Source organism: Brienomyrus brachyistius, chromosome 20 (assembly GCF_023856365.1).
Source record: "Brienomyrus brachyistius isolate T26 chromosome 20, BBRACH_0.4, whole genome shotgun sequence".
NCBI classification, from domain to species: Eukaryota; Metazoa; Chordata; class Actinopteri; order Osteoglossiformes; family Mormyridae; genus Brienomyrus; species Brienomyrus brachyistius.
Window position 1 is genome coordinate 144,281 of NC_064552.1, and position 17,658 is coordinate 161,938.

The 17,658-nt window shown below is 43.2% G+C and overlaps 1 protein-coding gene across 23 annotated transcripts in view; it reads right to left on the reverse strand.

Moving 5' to 3' along the window:
* The window catches only part of LOC125715787 (neurexin-1a-like), a 98,686-nt gene that overhangs the window by 74,564 nt on the left and 6,464 nt on the right, over window positions 1-17,658 (reverse strand). For 10 of the 23 annotated variants that reach the window (XM_048987707.1, XM_048987726.1, XM_048987719.1 and 7 more), the window contains 3 exons: window positions 5,081-5,098; window positions 3,543-3,572; window positions 2,891-2,902 (listed from right to left, as the gene is read on the reverse strand). The exons of 4 other annotated variants lie outside the window; for them this stretch is intronic. In XM_048987707.1, the coding sequence (XP_048843664.1) occupies window positions 2,891-2,902; window positions 3,543-3,572; window positions 5,081-5,098 (60 nt within the window). The remainder of the gene's footprint in view (window positions 1-2,890; window positions 2,903-3,542; window positions 3,573-5,080; window positions 5,099-17,658) is intronic. 9 more of the 23 variants (XM_048987718.1, XM_048987709.1, XM_048987730.1 and 6 more) reach the window with 5 other exon arrangements.

A 17,658-nucleotide genomic window follows, 5' to 3' on the forward strand; every position in this document is an offset into this window, starting at 1 on the left:
GCAAAATCCTGACACAGGTGATTTCACATGCCTGCTTCCCATTAGCACTGTTGTTGTACACAACAATGCTGCCCTCGCTGGCTGAATGGGCTGAGTGCCCCTGCCAAGCACCCTGCATCCCTTACTATAATTTGGGGGGCGGCGTGCGCTTAGCCGACTCTGCCTGTGATCAGAAGGTCACCGCTTCAAGCCCTAGTAGAGTAGATGTATGTCCAAAGAACCATGAGCAAAGGCCCTTAACAAGAGAAGGATTGTCATTGACTTGCATTATATTTGAGAAAAACCCAAAGCCTATAGCCAATACCTCCAAAACTAGACAACTCCCAGCAGAACAACCTATATGGATAGATAGCACTCAAACTCCTTTAAAAATGTCTTCTTTCAGTTTTGGGGTGACGTGCCTCTTTAACCTCCAGCTCCAGGCGTGTTCCACATTGACTAACCCTGCACTGTGACCCCCAAACTTGCCCTCACCTGTATACGAGTCTGTGTGCCTCATGGAGAACAAGCTGGGAAAGGCGAAAAGAGCTTCAATACCGTATTATTTTTATACCAATCATAGTTACATACCAAAGACGTAGTAATTTCTACTAAGAAACCATTTCAAAACCACTAAAGGGTTATATGCTTTCATCCTTCCCAGTTTCATCCTTCCCATCAAAATGCTGGTACAGGCAACAATACAATACCTTTAATCATTTTTTAATTTTTTTTTTTTTACAGATACTGCAGGGGTATGAACAGTAGAAATGTGGGTTACACTGCAGTAGCAATGGCTAGATGGCTTTGACCAGCCCCAGATAGAGTACATGAATGCATACTGTAACCTATGAAAACATGACTAAATGGTTTGTTCAATGGTATGGCAGGAAACTGGAAAATGTAGTTCCATGATAAAATGCATGCAGCCTTGATCTTATTCTGGGACAATAAATAATGACTATGTTATAGAAAAGCTGATCCACTATCATCCGGCATGGATCCATTAAACAAGAGACTGAGTACAAAAATGCCAGGAATCATCACAGCCACAGCTTGTCCTCATGAATTCCTGAGATTTCTACCAGCATGTACGGGTCTTAGGTGGGCCAAAACTGAGTAGGCTCCTTCAGAAACAGATTTACCCCTGACAGATGGACAGCACCACAAACATGGCATTGTGTATATCAGAGTTTAGTGTGCATGCTGAAATTCCACATCAACAGGAAAAACATCTAACAAAGTCATCAATCTAACCTTAAGGAGTGTTGGTCTTATTGGCTATGTCTGAAGGAGATCCATAATTTAACCTGTTAGATGGACTTATGAGTCACAGCAATCAAACAGCAAGGATAGACAGACCATTATTTTGCACCACAGAAGCAGTCTCCTACCAGCTCTACTCAAACCAGTAAGACAGTATTGAGATGGTGACCTTACACACAACATTCCCTCTCAAACAGGAGACTGAGAGCTACGTGTGAGCCTAGTGAAGCTATTATCCATCTTCTTCTGACCTTCAGACCTGTGTAACAGTCAAGGCCTAAAGGCAAGGAAATGGCTCTTACCTGAGAGTCAGGACTGTGACACTTCAGTAAGGACACCCAGAACAGTGACTGTGTGTAAATCAGCTAGTCTATGTGCTGATCACAGCCTCCTTACCTGAGAGACAGTCAGCACCGTGACATTAAAGACACCTGAAGCAGTGGTTGTGCGTAACTCAGCAGGTCTGTGCGCTGAACACAGCCTCCTTACCTAAGAAACAGTCAGTACTGTGACACTCAGGGCACATAACAGAGTGACTCAGACTCAGCCTGTCTACAGCAGATATACTGAAAAACTAAGGTAATTTTGTTATGGTTCAAGATTCAAGGGAAAACAGTGTGTTGTTAGAGTATTGCAAAGACCTACTCTAAGGCAACACAAGTCACATGGTGTCTGACCAACAGGGAATTCAGAAATGTTGCATTAACGAATACAATAGGAGCACATGAGTCCGCTGCTGGGTCTTAATGGGCTTGTGGTTAAGACCAGGATGGGCGTTAAACTTTTCACTTAGAAGGCACTGAAAGGTCACACCTCAGAGCATCCAAGTTGTTTAATGCACACACATCAGATGCAGGATGAAGACCTACATTTAATTCCATAGGCACTTAACACCAAACTCATGTCCAGCTGTAAAGTTTATAGGAGTTTCTGATTGCCATAGGCAGAGACTTCCCCTTTGTCTAGCTGTTTAAGGTGAGTGCTGCTTACCTTGGGTACCTGCTGCATATCCAGCACGTTTCAGCATCAGTACCGCCCCCTGCATTTCTGCGCCTGCATGCAGCAGCTCAGATGCAGGTTTCCTCGCCGAGTTCTAACTTCCTGCACAGAGCACTGGGAACCCAGCTACCTCTCCACCCAGGAGTTCAGGTCAGTTGAATAAGCTTAGCATTTCTGGCTTTTCTGTAGCCCGCTGACATTGGAATGGGGCATATAAGAGATTCAATGAATCTTTTCACTTCAGAAATATTTGACTACACCTCTGATTCCTTCCGAGTGAGGAAGTGCCAGAGTAGCATTTATAAACCAGCCCCTCCGTGGCTGAGAGGTAGAGGATCACTTACCCCCAGAGCATGTAGCTAAAAAAAAACAGCTATTAAACATGGTGGAAAACTGCTTTCAGGAGAAATAATCCTCACCTTGGCTGTATGTTTTGACACCGTGCATTAAGCCAAAGGCTCCTGCTGTGTGTCATGAGAAAGAGGCCCTATCCTTACCTAATCGTGCCACGAACACACTCAGATACCATCAGGCGAGTTCTACTTCATGCATTCACTCATAAGAAACACATTAGTAAAACAAAGATGCATAAGTAGGAACTATTTCATGATGTGTATATGTTGACTAAATAAAACAAAACATATACCTTTGCTTTTACCTATGATATTCCATATATGGGTCCATGAAGAAGGTTGCCAGACAAAGATGGGGAAATAAAGCAGAGGAGAGAGCAAGAATCACCACCATGTTTAAAACACAGTGTGAACATCACAGGGAGGAGGAGGACAGCTGTGAATTCCAGTCCCATTGCATGCTGGGACCTATGGCCTACAAGGCATCAGGCCAAGCAGAAGGTGGGATTAATTCAACAATAGCCAATCAGATTCCACAGAAGAACTTGAACTCTTCGATATGACAATGTAATGTATAATTGAATGGAAGGCATGCTTCAAACACCTATAAGTGGGTGAGTCTACGATAGTTATCAAGCTGGTATATGAATGTGACACTGACTGACTGACTGACTGACTGACTGACTGACTGACTGACGCACAAAACTGTGATGTGCAGTGCAGGAACAAAGTATGGTTACAAAAAGCTAAGGAAATCAAAAACAAGCATACAAAAGAACAAAATACATGTACACAGCATTCCAAGGAATGCACTCCATCTCAAACACACATATATTAAATACGAAAACATGTTTGAAGCAGCAGGCCTAAGCAATACCAAGGTAGAGGATGATGGGTGGGCGTATGGGATATGAAGCAGGTAGCGCAAAAGCAAGGAGGCCGTACCTTGGTCGCCCATCATCAGGTGTGCCAGACCTTAAAGGAAAACAGAGGCAGAGTCAGCAGAGAACAGGGGATTATGGGAAGGCTTTTTCATACTGACACACAGGCACCCCCGTTACCTGGGTATGACCCTGACAACGGGGAGGGAGGTGGCATAGAGGAAGGAACAGGGGAGCGTGGGAGGCAGGGGAGGGCAAGGGAACTGGAGGAAGAGGAACTGGGGCTGGGTATTTCGAGCCAGCTGGTCACGATCAGAGTTTAGGAACAATAATAATAATAATAATAAATAGAATCCTTTAGTAATAAATAACAAATAATAATAATACTAAAACCCTTTATCACTAACAATGACAACAACAATAAATAATAATAATAAAAACCCTTTAAGGCTAAAATGTTTCTTGGACTCCTCTGAAGGACATCTTGGCATCGTTCCTGACAGGTTTAAGGTCAGCACTTTCACAACCAGAAAAATTGCTCTTTGCTGAAAGGTGACTGATTATCAGTGGCTGCAATGAATACAGGAAAGCTTTAGTCTGAGCAGCAATGCCAGCTTCACTTTCTCATCCTGTCGGTTTCCAGCCCTGGCTGTTATGCGACCAGCACAACACCAAGGACACGTCTAACAGAGCGAGATGCTCCGTCTGCTGCTTTGTGCACAGAATGATCTCCTGGAGCAGAGAGTCCTGGGGGCAGAATGCCAAAGCCTGGGGAAGGAAGCCGCAGGGCTGCCTAGTGACACTGACTAGGGCACCCTGTACAGGAGCCACTGCACTTTGCTACACAACAGAGGGCTCCAACCTTTACACTGCAAACCTTAGAGGGAGAAGAATCTGGGGAGCCACCGAGTCACCAGGGGGTGCCCCTTGGTGGATTTTACAAAATGGGACAGTTTCCTTGGTTGACTTTTTTGTGTACTGGGGGGAGGCCACAACAGAAGGTGCCGTGATCGACTGGGAACGTATTAATTAGCAATTGACTGGTCAATTGTGATCAACTGGAAATGTCTCAATTAGCAATCGATTAGTCGACCAGCTGGTGACGGCTAGTATAGAGGGTGGAGAAAATTTAATTCTGCAGACAGAAGACTGGACACACTCAGGGAACACTGTCCATAGGGCCTGTAGTCATTGAGGACATCATTGAGGACATCCATTGCATGGCACCCAATAACACAAAATGATAATAATAATAATATCTTTCGTTCTACTACTTCTAAGTTGTTGCTTCAAATAAAAATTTCATACTAACTGAAAGGTAATTTTAATCTCTTAAGGACTGGAATGCCCCAGTCCATTTATTAAATATAATGAAGGTATTATGAATGTTTTACTTGTGTTTATTAAAGCCCAAATTTGACCTGCTGAGGGATAGTTTGTCTCCAAAAGCAATGGGTATTTCAGCAAAATCACTCACCTTATCACAGGGCCCAAAGCACCGACAGTGGCAGCACAGGTTACACCCATTTTTACACCAAGATTGCTGTAGACACCAACACAGACGCAGTGACCAAAAGCTTACAAGGGAGGAGAGGTACCCACCTGGCATATAGACGTCTTCTGATGGCACAGCCAGGCAGGAAGAGAAAGAGGGAGACATTCATTAAGCTGCATGCAGAATAAAACCGGCTGCTATGTGAATCAGCAGAGGCCAGATGTCTGGCCAGCAGGACTCGGTGCTGCCTAAATGCTACATTGACCCCGCCTCGACACTGCCTTACCACCGCCTCGACACTGCCTTACCACCGCCTCGACACTGCCTTACCACCGCCTCGACACTGCCTTACCACTGCTCAACTGCTGCTTTAGCTCCGCCTCAGTGCTGCCTTAACCCAGGCTCAGTGTTGCTTTAACCCCACCTCAACATTGCCTTAGTGCTGCTTTAACCCCACCTCAGTGCTGCACTAATGACGCCCTAATGATGCTTTAACCCCACCTCACTGCCACTTGAACCCCGCCTCAGTACTGCCTCAACCCCACCTCAATGCTGCCTTAACCCCACCTCAAAACTGCTTGTACACCACCTCACTGCCACTTTAACCCTACCTGAGTACTGCCTCAACCCCACCTCAATGCTGCCTCAATGCTGCCTTAACTCCACCTCAATACTGCTTGCACCCCACCTCAGTACTGCCTCAACGGCACCTCAAAGCTACCTTAACCCCACCTCAATACTGCTTGTACCCTTTTACCTCGCCTATAAAACTGCAATGATGCCATTCTAACATTTCCCCGATGCTTCTTCAGTGCCCTTTTAATCTTACAAACAAGCTCTCTTGAGGCTGCCTTAATACTGTCTCAATGTTACCCATATGCTGTTCAGGCACGATCCCAAGGCCGATGTGGGATCTGGGTGTCAGTAAGTGCGTTTTTAATTTTCCTTTTAATAATATCATATCTCACCTCTTGCAAATTTTGTGTTTTCATTAATTAAATTCATGATTGAAGACATCAATAAAGTATCAATTAGTATTATTATGTTTTTCTGTCTATTAATTTGCTTGTACAAGTGTTCTTTTCCCTTTTGACAGTATGTAGGTATCTTCGTGTTATAATTATATATGTAAAATATTTTAGTTATAGATATTTTTGTTTGAATTCACACATCTGCATAGTTCTAAGGTCTATGCTTAATATCTCAGCTTGGATCATTAATTGGGTGAGAGTGACTCAACCAATCACAAGCAGATCAGGACTGGATCACCTGTCCTGGCCATGCAGGCAACATCCCAGAGCAGCCATCTAAATTAAGTGAATATCTCAGCTGAAGGTCACAGAAGGCTGTGATGGCAGTCTCTGCTCATTATATTCTGGAACTTTTGCTTCACTGATATTCCCCTGTACTGCAAACTTTCACTTCTAAACTAGCATGCTTGTTAAACTCCACTAGTCATTAATACATAGTAAACATGTTTGCCTCACTAAAAACAACCAAGGAAATCAAGCAGTTTTATCCTGGTATTAATTGTAATTAATTGTGCTTTCTGCTGCATTTGGTGATGGAATTGTCAAACATTGGAGTGCTGTTCTAACCCTAACATGATGCAAATTCCTCTATGCTTACAAATGTCAAGAACCATTTAAATATGAAACTTAAACAGCAAATCTCTGCATTGTACACTTCTTGAGTGAATTCACATTGTCAATAATTGTTTCCAAATTGTAAATACGTTTGTCCATCTTATTACTGTCCTGAGCCATTGTTATATTGTTCTCTGTATGTTATGTAGTTTTGTGCTGGCATTGGGGTTGAAGAATTTAAAGCAGTAATGTTCACTGTAAGACAAAAGCTCTGCATTTATAAATTAAATGCTATGAGAGATATAAAAATCCCTATATTGATTCACATTCACTCTCTACAGAGTTCATGCCTATATCCGAATCCAGAAAGTGACATCGACGGCAGGTACAGGTATTAAGATCCCATCACAATGTGATGCAAAGGTGAGAGACTATTTCCAGGTCATTAATATAAATAAGAAACTGTTCTTAGTGACTTTTCTGGAAAAATAAAGGTTAAATAAAATAAACAAATAAAAAAACTTCATCTTTGCTGGAAACAATGGTAAACCAGTCAGGGTTAGTGGAATCTTTGTAAATTTAACAGTGAAGTTATACCTGTAACCAGCAAGATAACAGAATGACCTGATAAATTACAGAATACAAATAAAACATTTCATTGTGAGTGTGGTGATCCATCCACTTTCCAAACCCCTATCTAATATAGGATTTGGGAACAATCTGAGGAAGCACAGGGATGGCCGTCTATTATAGGGTGCATACACACATACACATGCACACGCAAACACACACAAACATACACATGCACACGCAAACACACACACAAGCACAGACAGACACACAAACACGCACATTCGCACACGCAAACACACACGTAGACACACACATGCAAACACAGACATACACACATCCGCACATGCAAACACACCTCACGCAAACACAGACACACGCGCACACGAAAACACACGTACACGTGGACATGCAAACACATACACGCACACACTCGCATCCGCACATGCACACACCTCACGCAAACACACGTGCACACGAAAACAGACATACACATACACACGTACACACGCACATGCAAACACAGACACACACACACGCAAACACACGTACATACAAACATGCAAACACAGACATACACGCAGAGATGCACATCCGCACAGGAAAACACACCTCACGCAAACACAGGCACACACACACGCAAACGAAAACACACGCACACACACACGCAAACGAAAACACACGTACACACGCACATGCAAACACAGGCATACACACACACACACACACATATGCATACTCGCAAACACACGAGTGCACATGCGCAAACACACACAGGCACACATTCCATGTATTTATATCCTTGTGGGGACTCTCCATTCATTTCTATGGGCATAGCCATAATCCCCACAATGACACCCCTAACCCCCACCCAGCCCTTACCTTAACCATAAGTAACCAAACAAAATACTTTTGTCATTACAAAACATATGGTAACATATACTGATAATAAGACCGTTCTGTGGCATCTCAGTATTAGAAACAGCTAAAGGTTAAAGCTAAACTAGTGTGTTACTGTATATTAGGGCTGCAGTGAAGCTTTGCAGAGTGGTAGGCCTCCAGCAGCAGCGCTGGGCAGGCCTGCCATACGTTTTATAGGAGTGTTATAAGAATGCGACGCAACAGCAACCTTTCACTATTGTCATTAGCCACCATCTGTGGATTTGGGAACTTCGCAGTAATAAAGCAAACATTTTCATAAGTACAACAAATATTTAACTGGAGTCTAGTAATAACACCTTTATATCTTACCTTCATAATATTCTTACCTTATAATTACAGTCTAATTTATATTATGGGCCTATAAAGTCCACTGTTTATTATTCATGTTCTTTTTTCATGTTTATTTAATAACAGTTTTATTGTCCTTTAAAACGTCCCCATTAAACTTCTCCGGAAAAAGTGACTTTCCATTTTTTTCATCATACCTTCTGGGGGCGCTCTCTGGTCTCGTCTCCCTCTCACTCCACCCCACGGGAAAGAGCCCCAACCTTGTTCCAAGAGCAACAGGTTCCTACCTCTTTATCGGTTCTGGCCCAGTAATAGCCCAGGAACTTACCAGCTGAAAACTCCTCTCGTTCCAGTACAGAGAGAACATAGTGGAACCAAACTACCTCAGTACATGTTCCAATGACCAAGAATGAATCAACAGAGGCAAAGAAATGTGATGCATTACAGCAAGGCATGGGATACTCACACCACAGGAAGACCAGAGAAGGGGTGTGTGAAGGGGCAAGGCATTGTGGGGTTTCCCAACCTGAGTCAGCACTGGAGTGAAGGAGTGTGATGGTATCTATGTCCGGTAGTCATCCACACAGAAAGGATTCACCATATTTTTGTTTTATATTATACCTTTACTGGTATAAAGTTCTCTAAGAAATGGAATATTCTGTTCATCTTTTCATTAGGCTTTCTAGGTCCATCAGCATATAAAGCACATCTCTCTGTGGTCTTTTGTTTATTTCTCCTTCATTCAGTCACCAGAAGATGAGGTGTCTGAACCCAGTATGTGGCCTTCAAGTGTGTGTGCTGCTCATTTTGTGTGAAACCACAGCACAACCCCTCTCTCTATTAGAGAAAATGTTTACTAACAATCATTACAGGCTCCATGGAAGTTTAGAATATAAGCAGCTGTTTGTGTCTTAGCTGTCTAGTAGGATGCAATCAGCCAAAACGGGTACAAACTGCCCTCAAATCCAAGCATGATCTGAAACTCGCAAACACACAATCCTGCATGGAGGAGGATAGTGCGCATCCTACCCAGCATCCCTCAGGGCAGGTACTACCCAGCATCCCTCAGGGCAGGTACTACCCAGCACTCCTTCAAATAGGAAATATCCGGAATTAGAAGGGCTGTACTCAACTCAGAATTTTGTCAGCTGAATCGGATTTTGTTCTAAATGAATATTCAACTGTGCATGTTGTTTTTTCCATATAGACTCTCTGTCAATTAGAAATTGCGCTGACATGAGCTTTGGTGATGATTCAGATGACATGCCGCGGCTATCAGGGCAGCAGGTACAGAGTACTTGCGCTATGTTCTTTGAGTATGTCATAAATTTGCTGGAATAATGAAACCAACAGCACACATGTATTTCCATTTAAATAAAGCTCTTATACCCTATTTTTTTTTATTGTGAAATATGAACTGCGTGTGCCCTCCCCACAGCACACAACAGGACAGAGTCACACACACCACCAGTTAATTACTCTGAAATGATATTTGTTCTTTTGAAGTGTTGAATTACTGCCATTTTAGGTCTTTTGTCCAATACATGCCATATACAGCACAATATACTAATCTGTAGGAGTCAAGCACACACCTCCATTTAAACAGAACCGCAGTGATATCCCACCTTATTCTATAGCTGCGAATATCCTGCTGGCCTGCTGTTTAATTGACAGAGGGTGAATATGAGGTAGATATAACAAATAGTTCATATCTCAGTCACCCATTATCTCCTCTAACGCTTGAACATTATGCCCTAAATTAAAGACTAGTTCTACTAGGCCGTTTGGTTTTTACAGACGCTGAAGATGGGTGGTAAGGGTGCTAATACGCTGTGCTAAGACGTTGTGCTAAGATGCTGGGGTAAGATATTGGGGTAAGATGCTGAAGATGGGTGGTAAGGGTGCTAAGATGCAAAATATGGGTGAAGAGGGTGCTAATATGGATGCTGAAGATGGGTGATAAGGGTGCTAAGACACTGTGCTAAGACGCTGTGCTAAGATGCTGAAGATGGGTGGTAAGGGTGCTAAGACACTGTGCTAAGACGCTGAGCTATGATGCTGAAGATGGGTGGTAAGGGTGCTAAGACACTGTGCTAAGATGCTGTGCTAAGGTACTGAAGATGGGTGGTAAGGGAGCCAAGATGCTGTGCTAAGGTACTGAAGATGGGTGGTAAGGGTGCCAAGATGCTGTGCTAAGGTACTGAAGATGGGTGATAAGGGTGCTAAGACGCTGTGCTAAGATGCTGAAGATGGGTGGTAAGGGTGCTAAGATGCTGAAGATGGGTGGTAAGGGTGCTAAGACACTGAAGATGGGTGGTAAGGGTGCTAAGACGCTGAAGATGGGTGGTAAGGGTGCTAAGACACTGTGCTAAGACGCTGAGCTATGATGCTGAAGATGGGTGGTAAGGGAGCTAAGATGCTGTGCTAAGGTACTGAAGATGGGTGGTAAGGGTGCTAAGATGCTGTGCTAAGGTACTGAAGATGGGTGAAAAGGGTGCTAACATGGATGCTGAAGATGGGTGATAAGGGAGCTAAGATGCTGTGCTAAGGTACTGAAGATGGGTGGTAAGGGTGCTAAGATGCTGTGCTAAGGTACTGAAGATGGGTGAAAAGGGTGCTAATATGGATGCTGAAGATGGGTGATAAGGGTGCTAAGACACTGTGCTAAGATGCAGTGCTAAGATGCTGAAGATGGGTGGTAAGGGTGCTAAGATGTAGAATATGGGTGAAAAGGGTGCTAAGATGGATGCAGAAGATGGGTGGTAAGGGTGCTAAGATGCTGTGCTATGATGCTGAAGATGGGTGTAAGGGTGCTAAGACGCTGAGCTATGATGCTGAAGATGGGTGGTAAGGGTGCTAAGATGTAGAATATGGGTGAAAAGGGTGCTAAGATGGATGCTGAAGATGGGTGGTAAGGGTGCTAAGATGCTGTGCTATGATGCTGAAGATGGGTGTAAGGGTGCTAAGACGCTGAGCTATGATGCTGAAGATGGGTGGTAAGGGTGCTAAGATGTAGAATATGGGTGAAAAGGGTGCTAAGATGGATGCTGAAGATGGGTGGTAAGGGTGCCAAGACACTGAGCTATGATGCTGAAGATGGGTGGTAAGCGTGCTAAGATGCTGTGCTATGATGCTGAAGATGGGTGGTAGGGGTGCTAAGATGTAGAATATGGGTGAAAAGGGTGCTAAGATGTAGAATATGGGTGAAAAGGGTGCTAAGATGGATGCTGAAGATGGGTGGTAAGGGTGCCAAGACACTGAGCTATGATGCTGAAGATGGGTGGTAAGCGTGCTAAGACGCTGTGCTAAGATGCTGAAGATGGGTGGTAAAGGTGCAAAGATGCTGTGCTAAGACGCTGTGCTAAGACGCTGTGCTAAGACGTTGTGCTAAGACGTTGTGCTAAGATGCTGGGGTAAGATATTGGGGTAAGATGCTGGGGTAAGATATTGGGGTAAGATGCTGAAGATGGGTGGTAAGGGTGCTAAGATGCAAAATATGGGTGATAAGGGTGCTAAGATGGATGCTAAAGATGGGTGGTAAGGGTGCTAAGATGCTGAAGATGTGTGGTAAGGGTGGTAAGACGCTGAGCTAAGATGCTGAAGATGGGTGGTAAGGGTGCTAAGATGTAGAATATGGGTGAAAAGGGTGCTAAGATGGATGCTGAAGATGGGTGATAAGGGTGCTAAGACGCTGAGCTATGATGCTGAAGATGGGTGAAGAGGGTGCTAATATGGATGCTGAAGATGGGTGATAAAGGGTGCTAAGACACTGTGCTAAGACGCTTTGCTAAGATGCTGAAGATGGGTGGTAAGGGTGCTAAGACACTGTGCTAAGACGCTGAGCTATGATGCTGAAGATGGGTGGTAAAGGTGCTAAGACACTGTGCTAAGACGCTGAGCTATGATGCTGAAGATGGGTGGTAAGGGAGCTAAGATGCTGTGCTAAGGTACTGAAGATGGGTGGTAAGGGAGCCAAGATGCTGTGCTAAGGTACTGAAGATGGGTGGTAAGGGTGCTAAGATGCTGTGCTAAGGTACTGAAGATGGGTGAAAAGGGTGCTAATATGGATGCTGAAGATGGGTGATAAGGGTGCTAAGACACTGTGCTAAGACACAGTGCTAAGATGCTGAAGATGGGTGGTAAGGGTGCTAAGATGTAGAATATGGGTGAAAAGGGTGCTAAGATGTAGAATATGGGTGAAAACGGTGCTAAGATGGATGCTGAAGATGGGTGGTAAGGGTGCTAAGACGCTGTGCTAAGATGCTGAAGATGGGTGGTAAGGGTGCTAAGATGCTGTGCTATGATGCTGAAGATGGGTGGTAAGGGTGCTAAGACGTTGGCCTAAGATGCTGAAGATGGGTGGTAAGGGTGCTAAGACGCTGTCCTAAGATGCTGTGCTAAGACGCTGAAGATGGGTGGTAAGGGTGCTAAGACGCTGTGCTAAGGTACTGAAGATGGGTGGTAAGGGTGCTAAGACGCTGAAGATGGGTGGTAAGGGTGCTAAGACGCTGTGCTAAGATGCTGAAGATGGGTGGTAAGGGTGCTAAGACGCTGTGCTAAGACGCTGAAGATGGGTGGTAAGGGTGCTAAGACGCTGACCTAAGATGCTGAAGATGGGTGGTAAGGGTGCTAAGATGCTGTGCTAAGATGCTGAAGATGGGTGGTAAGGGTGCTAAGATGCTGTGCTAAGATGCTGAAGATGGGTGCTAAGGGTGCTAAGATGGGTGCTAAGGGTGCTAAGACGCTGAAGATGGGTGGCAAGGGTGCTATGACGCTGAAGATGGGTGGTAAGGGTGCTAAGACGCTGTGCTAAAATGCTGAAGATGGGTGGCAGGGGTGCAAAGACGCTGGGCTAAGATGCTGAAGATGGGTGGTAAGGGTGCTAAGACACTGGGCTAAGATGCTGAAGATCGGTGGTAAGGGTGCCAAAACACTGTGCCAAGACGCTGGGCTAAGATGCTAAAGATGGGTGGTAAGGGTGCTAAGACACTGTGCTAAGACGCTGGGCAAAGATGCTGAAGATCGGTGGTAAGGGTGCCAAGACACTGTGCTAAGACGCTGGGCTAAGATGCTGAAGATGGGTTGTAAGGGTGCCAAGACACTGTGCTAAGACGCTGGGCTAAGATGCTGAAGATGGGGGGTAAGGGTGCTAAGACACTGTGCTAAAACGCTGGGCTAACATGCTGAAGATCGGTGGTAAGGGTGCCAAGACACTGTGCTAAGACGCTGGGCTAAGATGCTGAAGATGGGTTGTAAGGGTGCCAAGACACTGTGCTAAGACGCTGGGCTAAGATGCTGAAGATGGGTGGTAAGGGTGCTAAGACGCTGTGCTAAGATGCTGAAGATGGGTGGTAAGGGTGCTAAGACGCTGTGCTAACTTGCTGAAGATCGGTGGTAAGGGTGCTAAGACACTGTGCTAAGATTCTGGGCTAAGATGCTGAAAATCGATGGTAAGGGTGCTAAGAAGCTGAAATGACTTCAGTGACAATATATGCTGGTCATTCAATATGCTTACAAAGTAGACCTGCGCAGCCCTGCTCCAACATGAGTATAAGCTTGAGAATGCATTTTTTCTTTATTATTTTACATCAGCAACACTGCTTTGGCCCTAATCCAATCCCGCCAGACCCGTGACGTTTTCTGGTAAGCTGACGCGAACCCACTTGACCCGTGATATTTTCTGGTAAGCTGACCCAAATCTGCCTGATTCACGATATTTTCTGGTAAGCTGACTCAAACTCGCCCGACCCGCGATGTGTCCTGGTAAGCTGACCTGAACCCACCCGACCTGCGGCTCCACCTGAGCATCACTGCTGCCCAGATAAATGCTAATGTGGATATTTTCTAGCAAATGCCCTGCTAGAATATACAAATATACTCCCCAATTTATAATTCCTCATTAAAATGTCATCCTTTTTGTAAGCATCTATCTGTTTTTATGATGTTAATGTTTTTTTTAAAAAAAAATTAGTGTTGGACTTTAAAAATCACAGTCAAGTCACGGCCTCTGATCGCGACTTTCAGAAGGCAGCCCTAAGAATTAGACTAACATCCACTGGGCTTCAAACGAGAGTCTGGTCCCAGATAATATCTTGCCTTGCTGGACCAAGCAGTCTGGTCCCAGATAATATCTTGCCTTGCTATGCTTCTCCAGTGACTACAAGCCAATGACAGTCACACACTAACTTCCAATTTTAATCAAGGCACTGTGGGAGGCAAGAGTAAAATAAAGTATCAAAGACACATCATGCTGTTCATGTGCGCTGTGGTTGTGTGATTTACTGTTGTTAATGTGATACACGCTGTTTGTGTGCGCTGTGGTTGTGTGATTTACTGTTGTTAATATGATACACGCTGTTCATGTGCGCTGTGGTTGTGTGATTTACTGTTGTTAATGTGATACACGCTGTTTGTGTGCGCTGTGGTTGTGTGATTTACTGTTGTTAATGTGATATGTCCGCATCACTGATATGACATAAGACATTTTACTACCATTCTTTTGGATTGAAGGGCCAGAATCTATTCCAACATTTCGCCGATATATTGAACTTGTGTGCATTTCTAGATCAATCACTTCAGTTTGCAATAAACAAAATGAACATGGAACACGTGAATTTTTCACGATTCCCAGAAAATAATCATTACTTTCTAATTAGAATTAAACTTTCCTGGGTCAAAGTACAGTACTGTGCAAAAGTCTTAGGCAGGCAAAGAAAATGATGCTTAGATTATCCTCGTGTTGGTGTAAAACTATGATATTATGCCTGTCAAAGTGTGTCAGCTTAGCCATTTCAGAACCTCTGCTAAAATCATCCTAGCATTTGCAGCGACCGTATAGTGCAGCCATGTACTTTTTGACTTGACCACTAGCACACTTCATACAGCTAGTCAATCTGTCACTGACTTTTTAAACCAATATATTTAATTATTTAACTGAGCTGTTGGTGAAATTTAAAATCATGGAACGGCTGAGGTGCCCCTGAGGAGAAGCTTGGGAACTGAAGCAGTGTTCATCTAGCCATCCAACTAGATATCAGTAACTTTTTAGAAAACAGAAGAAATTATTACTAATTATTACTCTTAATTTTCACATGTTCTAATGTTAAATTGTGTTTTTTGTTCCAAGCCAAAGTACACTTGCTACCCAGATAAACAGCTTTAAGCATTTATTTGTACTGCCTTAGACTTTTGCACAGTACTGTACATTAAAATGAATTTAATGAAAGTATAACAAGCAAGGTCACTGGTTGGAATCTAGTGGCTGAGAGAGCAATCATATCTCTGTCACTCTGTGCAAGGCCCTTAATCCCAGAACACTGCTCTAGGATTACAGGAAAGATAACTGAGCCTATGCTCTGACACCAAGCGTCATCCCCACAGGAGAACACAATGGCCCATACAGAAAGCAAAGAATTTATATGCACTTGCATATGGCAGAAAATGTATGATTATCATTAACAAACAAGAACATAGGGTATAAAAACTAGGAAAAATATCTTTAAAAACCTTAAAACATTTAAAAAAAAAAAGGAAATGTCTTACATCATTAATAATTCCTTCATTTTACAAGAGAAAAATCAAAATAAACTGCAATACCGGTACTAAAAACAGATAATTAATAACTATTCAGAAATGCGGATACTAGTAAATGTTAATGGTTGGCTTATCTGATCAATAATTCCTTCACATTTCCACAGGAATAATTTCAGTATCTAATCCCCTTTGCACATTAAAGGAGAGCTTCCAGATCAAAGGGCTTCATAAGACCTTCACCTGCAGATGAATGAGTGTGGACATCACTCAGTCAATCTTTATTTATATAATGTGTTCTAACTGCAAGGGCTTTACAGACATTTTAAAAAGAAGAAAAAGAAAGAAATTAAAGTAAGCACCCAAGAAACTAAAATAGGCACAAAAAATAATCGCCAGAACCATGAGACTTTAACCACTCATGTTCTCCGTTGGGGCCTCTAGCCACTACCTCCCAGGGGACCCCGGCCACTACCTCCCAGGGGACCCAGGCCACTACCTCCCAGGGGACCTGCCATCTAAACCACGATAACAATATCACGATAACTTTTGTTGGTTGGATTTCCACTGAAACAATTGTGGTAAATGATATTGTTGTAATTGTAAGACCATTTTATGCCAGTGATATAATGATAATATACAATATACAAAGAGACAACTAGATCTGTGGGTAACAGAGGTGATCTCAGGTCCAGAGAGTACAAATCCAGACCAGAATTTTGTTTCAACCAACCAGTTGTGTATGAAGAGTCACAGTCACAAAGGACTCAACTGGTTGGTTGAAACAAAATCCTGGTCTGGATTTGTACTCTCTGGACCTGAAATCTCTACCTCTGCTACCCACATATGTGCCCTTGAGAGGTAATGTGGGTAATCCCACGTCAGTCAAAAATTAATATAGTGTCCAATATTAATTGAGGGTTTATCTGTCTTTTAAATATACCGAGGTCTGTGCTACCTATGATATATCAATTGTAGGGTATATGCACACATTTTTTGAAAAAAATTCAACTTTGGAGCTCATTTTCTCAAAACTTTGTTTTTGTGGGACAGCCCACTTTACCTCTCAAGGGCACATATCTAGTTGTCTCTTACATATTTATCATGTTCAGATATGATTAAATGTATTTATCAATGGTTTATTTCGAGCTGATATCAAAGATTGGAATTGGAGCCGTACAGAGATTTTTTAATTGCTTGCTATCGGCTACCTCAGCCTGATCAAAAACCCAATCTGTTTAATTTTCCACATCTGCCTCCTTTACGTCAGTTGAGCAGATTATAAAGGCTCCATCACACGCTGCAATAAACCTGAGTCATATGGCTTGAAACAAACTATAAAGATGTTGGCCGTGTGGAAAATCTTTAAACTGGAAACTCAAAGTAGCCCAACAGCTGCCTGCAATGCCATCCTTTCAAGAGGAGGTGGCAAAAACCTTCTTTAATACAATTAATCTAATTGGGCACCTGCAGAAACAGCATAAGGAAAAATGCTGCCAAATCGTGAGCTTTACTCAGACGACGCCTACTGTGTAGCCTATGTATATTCAAATATTTATTTAAAGATCAGATCGGGATTGGAATCTGCAAATATAAATATTGAACGGATTAGTTTGGATGAAAGTACCAAAAAAATGGACTGGGAGATCTCTAAATTAGAGATGAGTTGTCTTCCCTTGCAGTTAGGTTTACTCAAGCCTTTGCACAAAGCTGTCTATATTCATAAATGGCATTACAGAAGGTTTTAAAAAATCCTTTTGGTCTGTGCT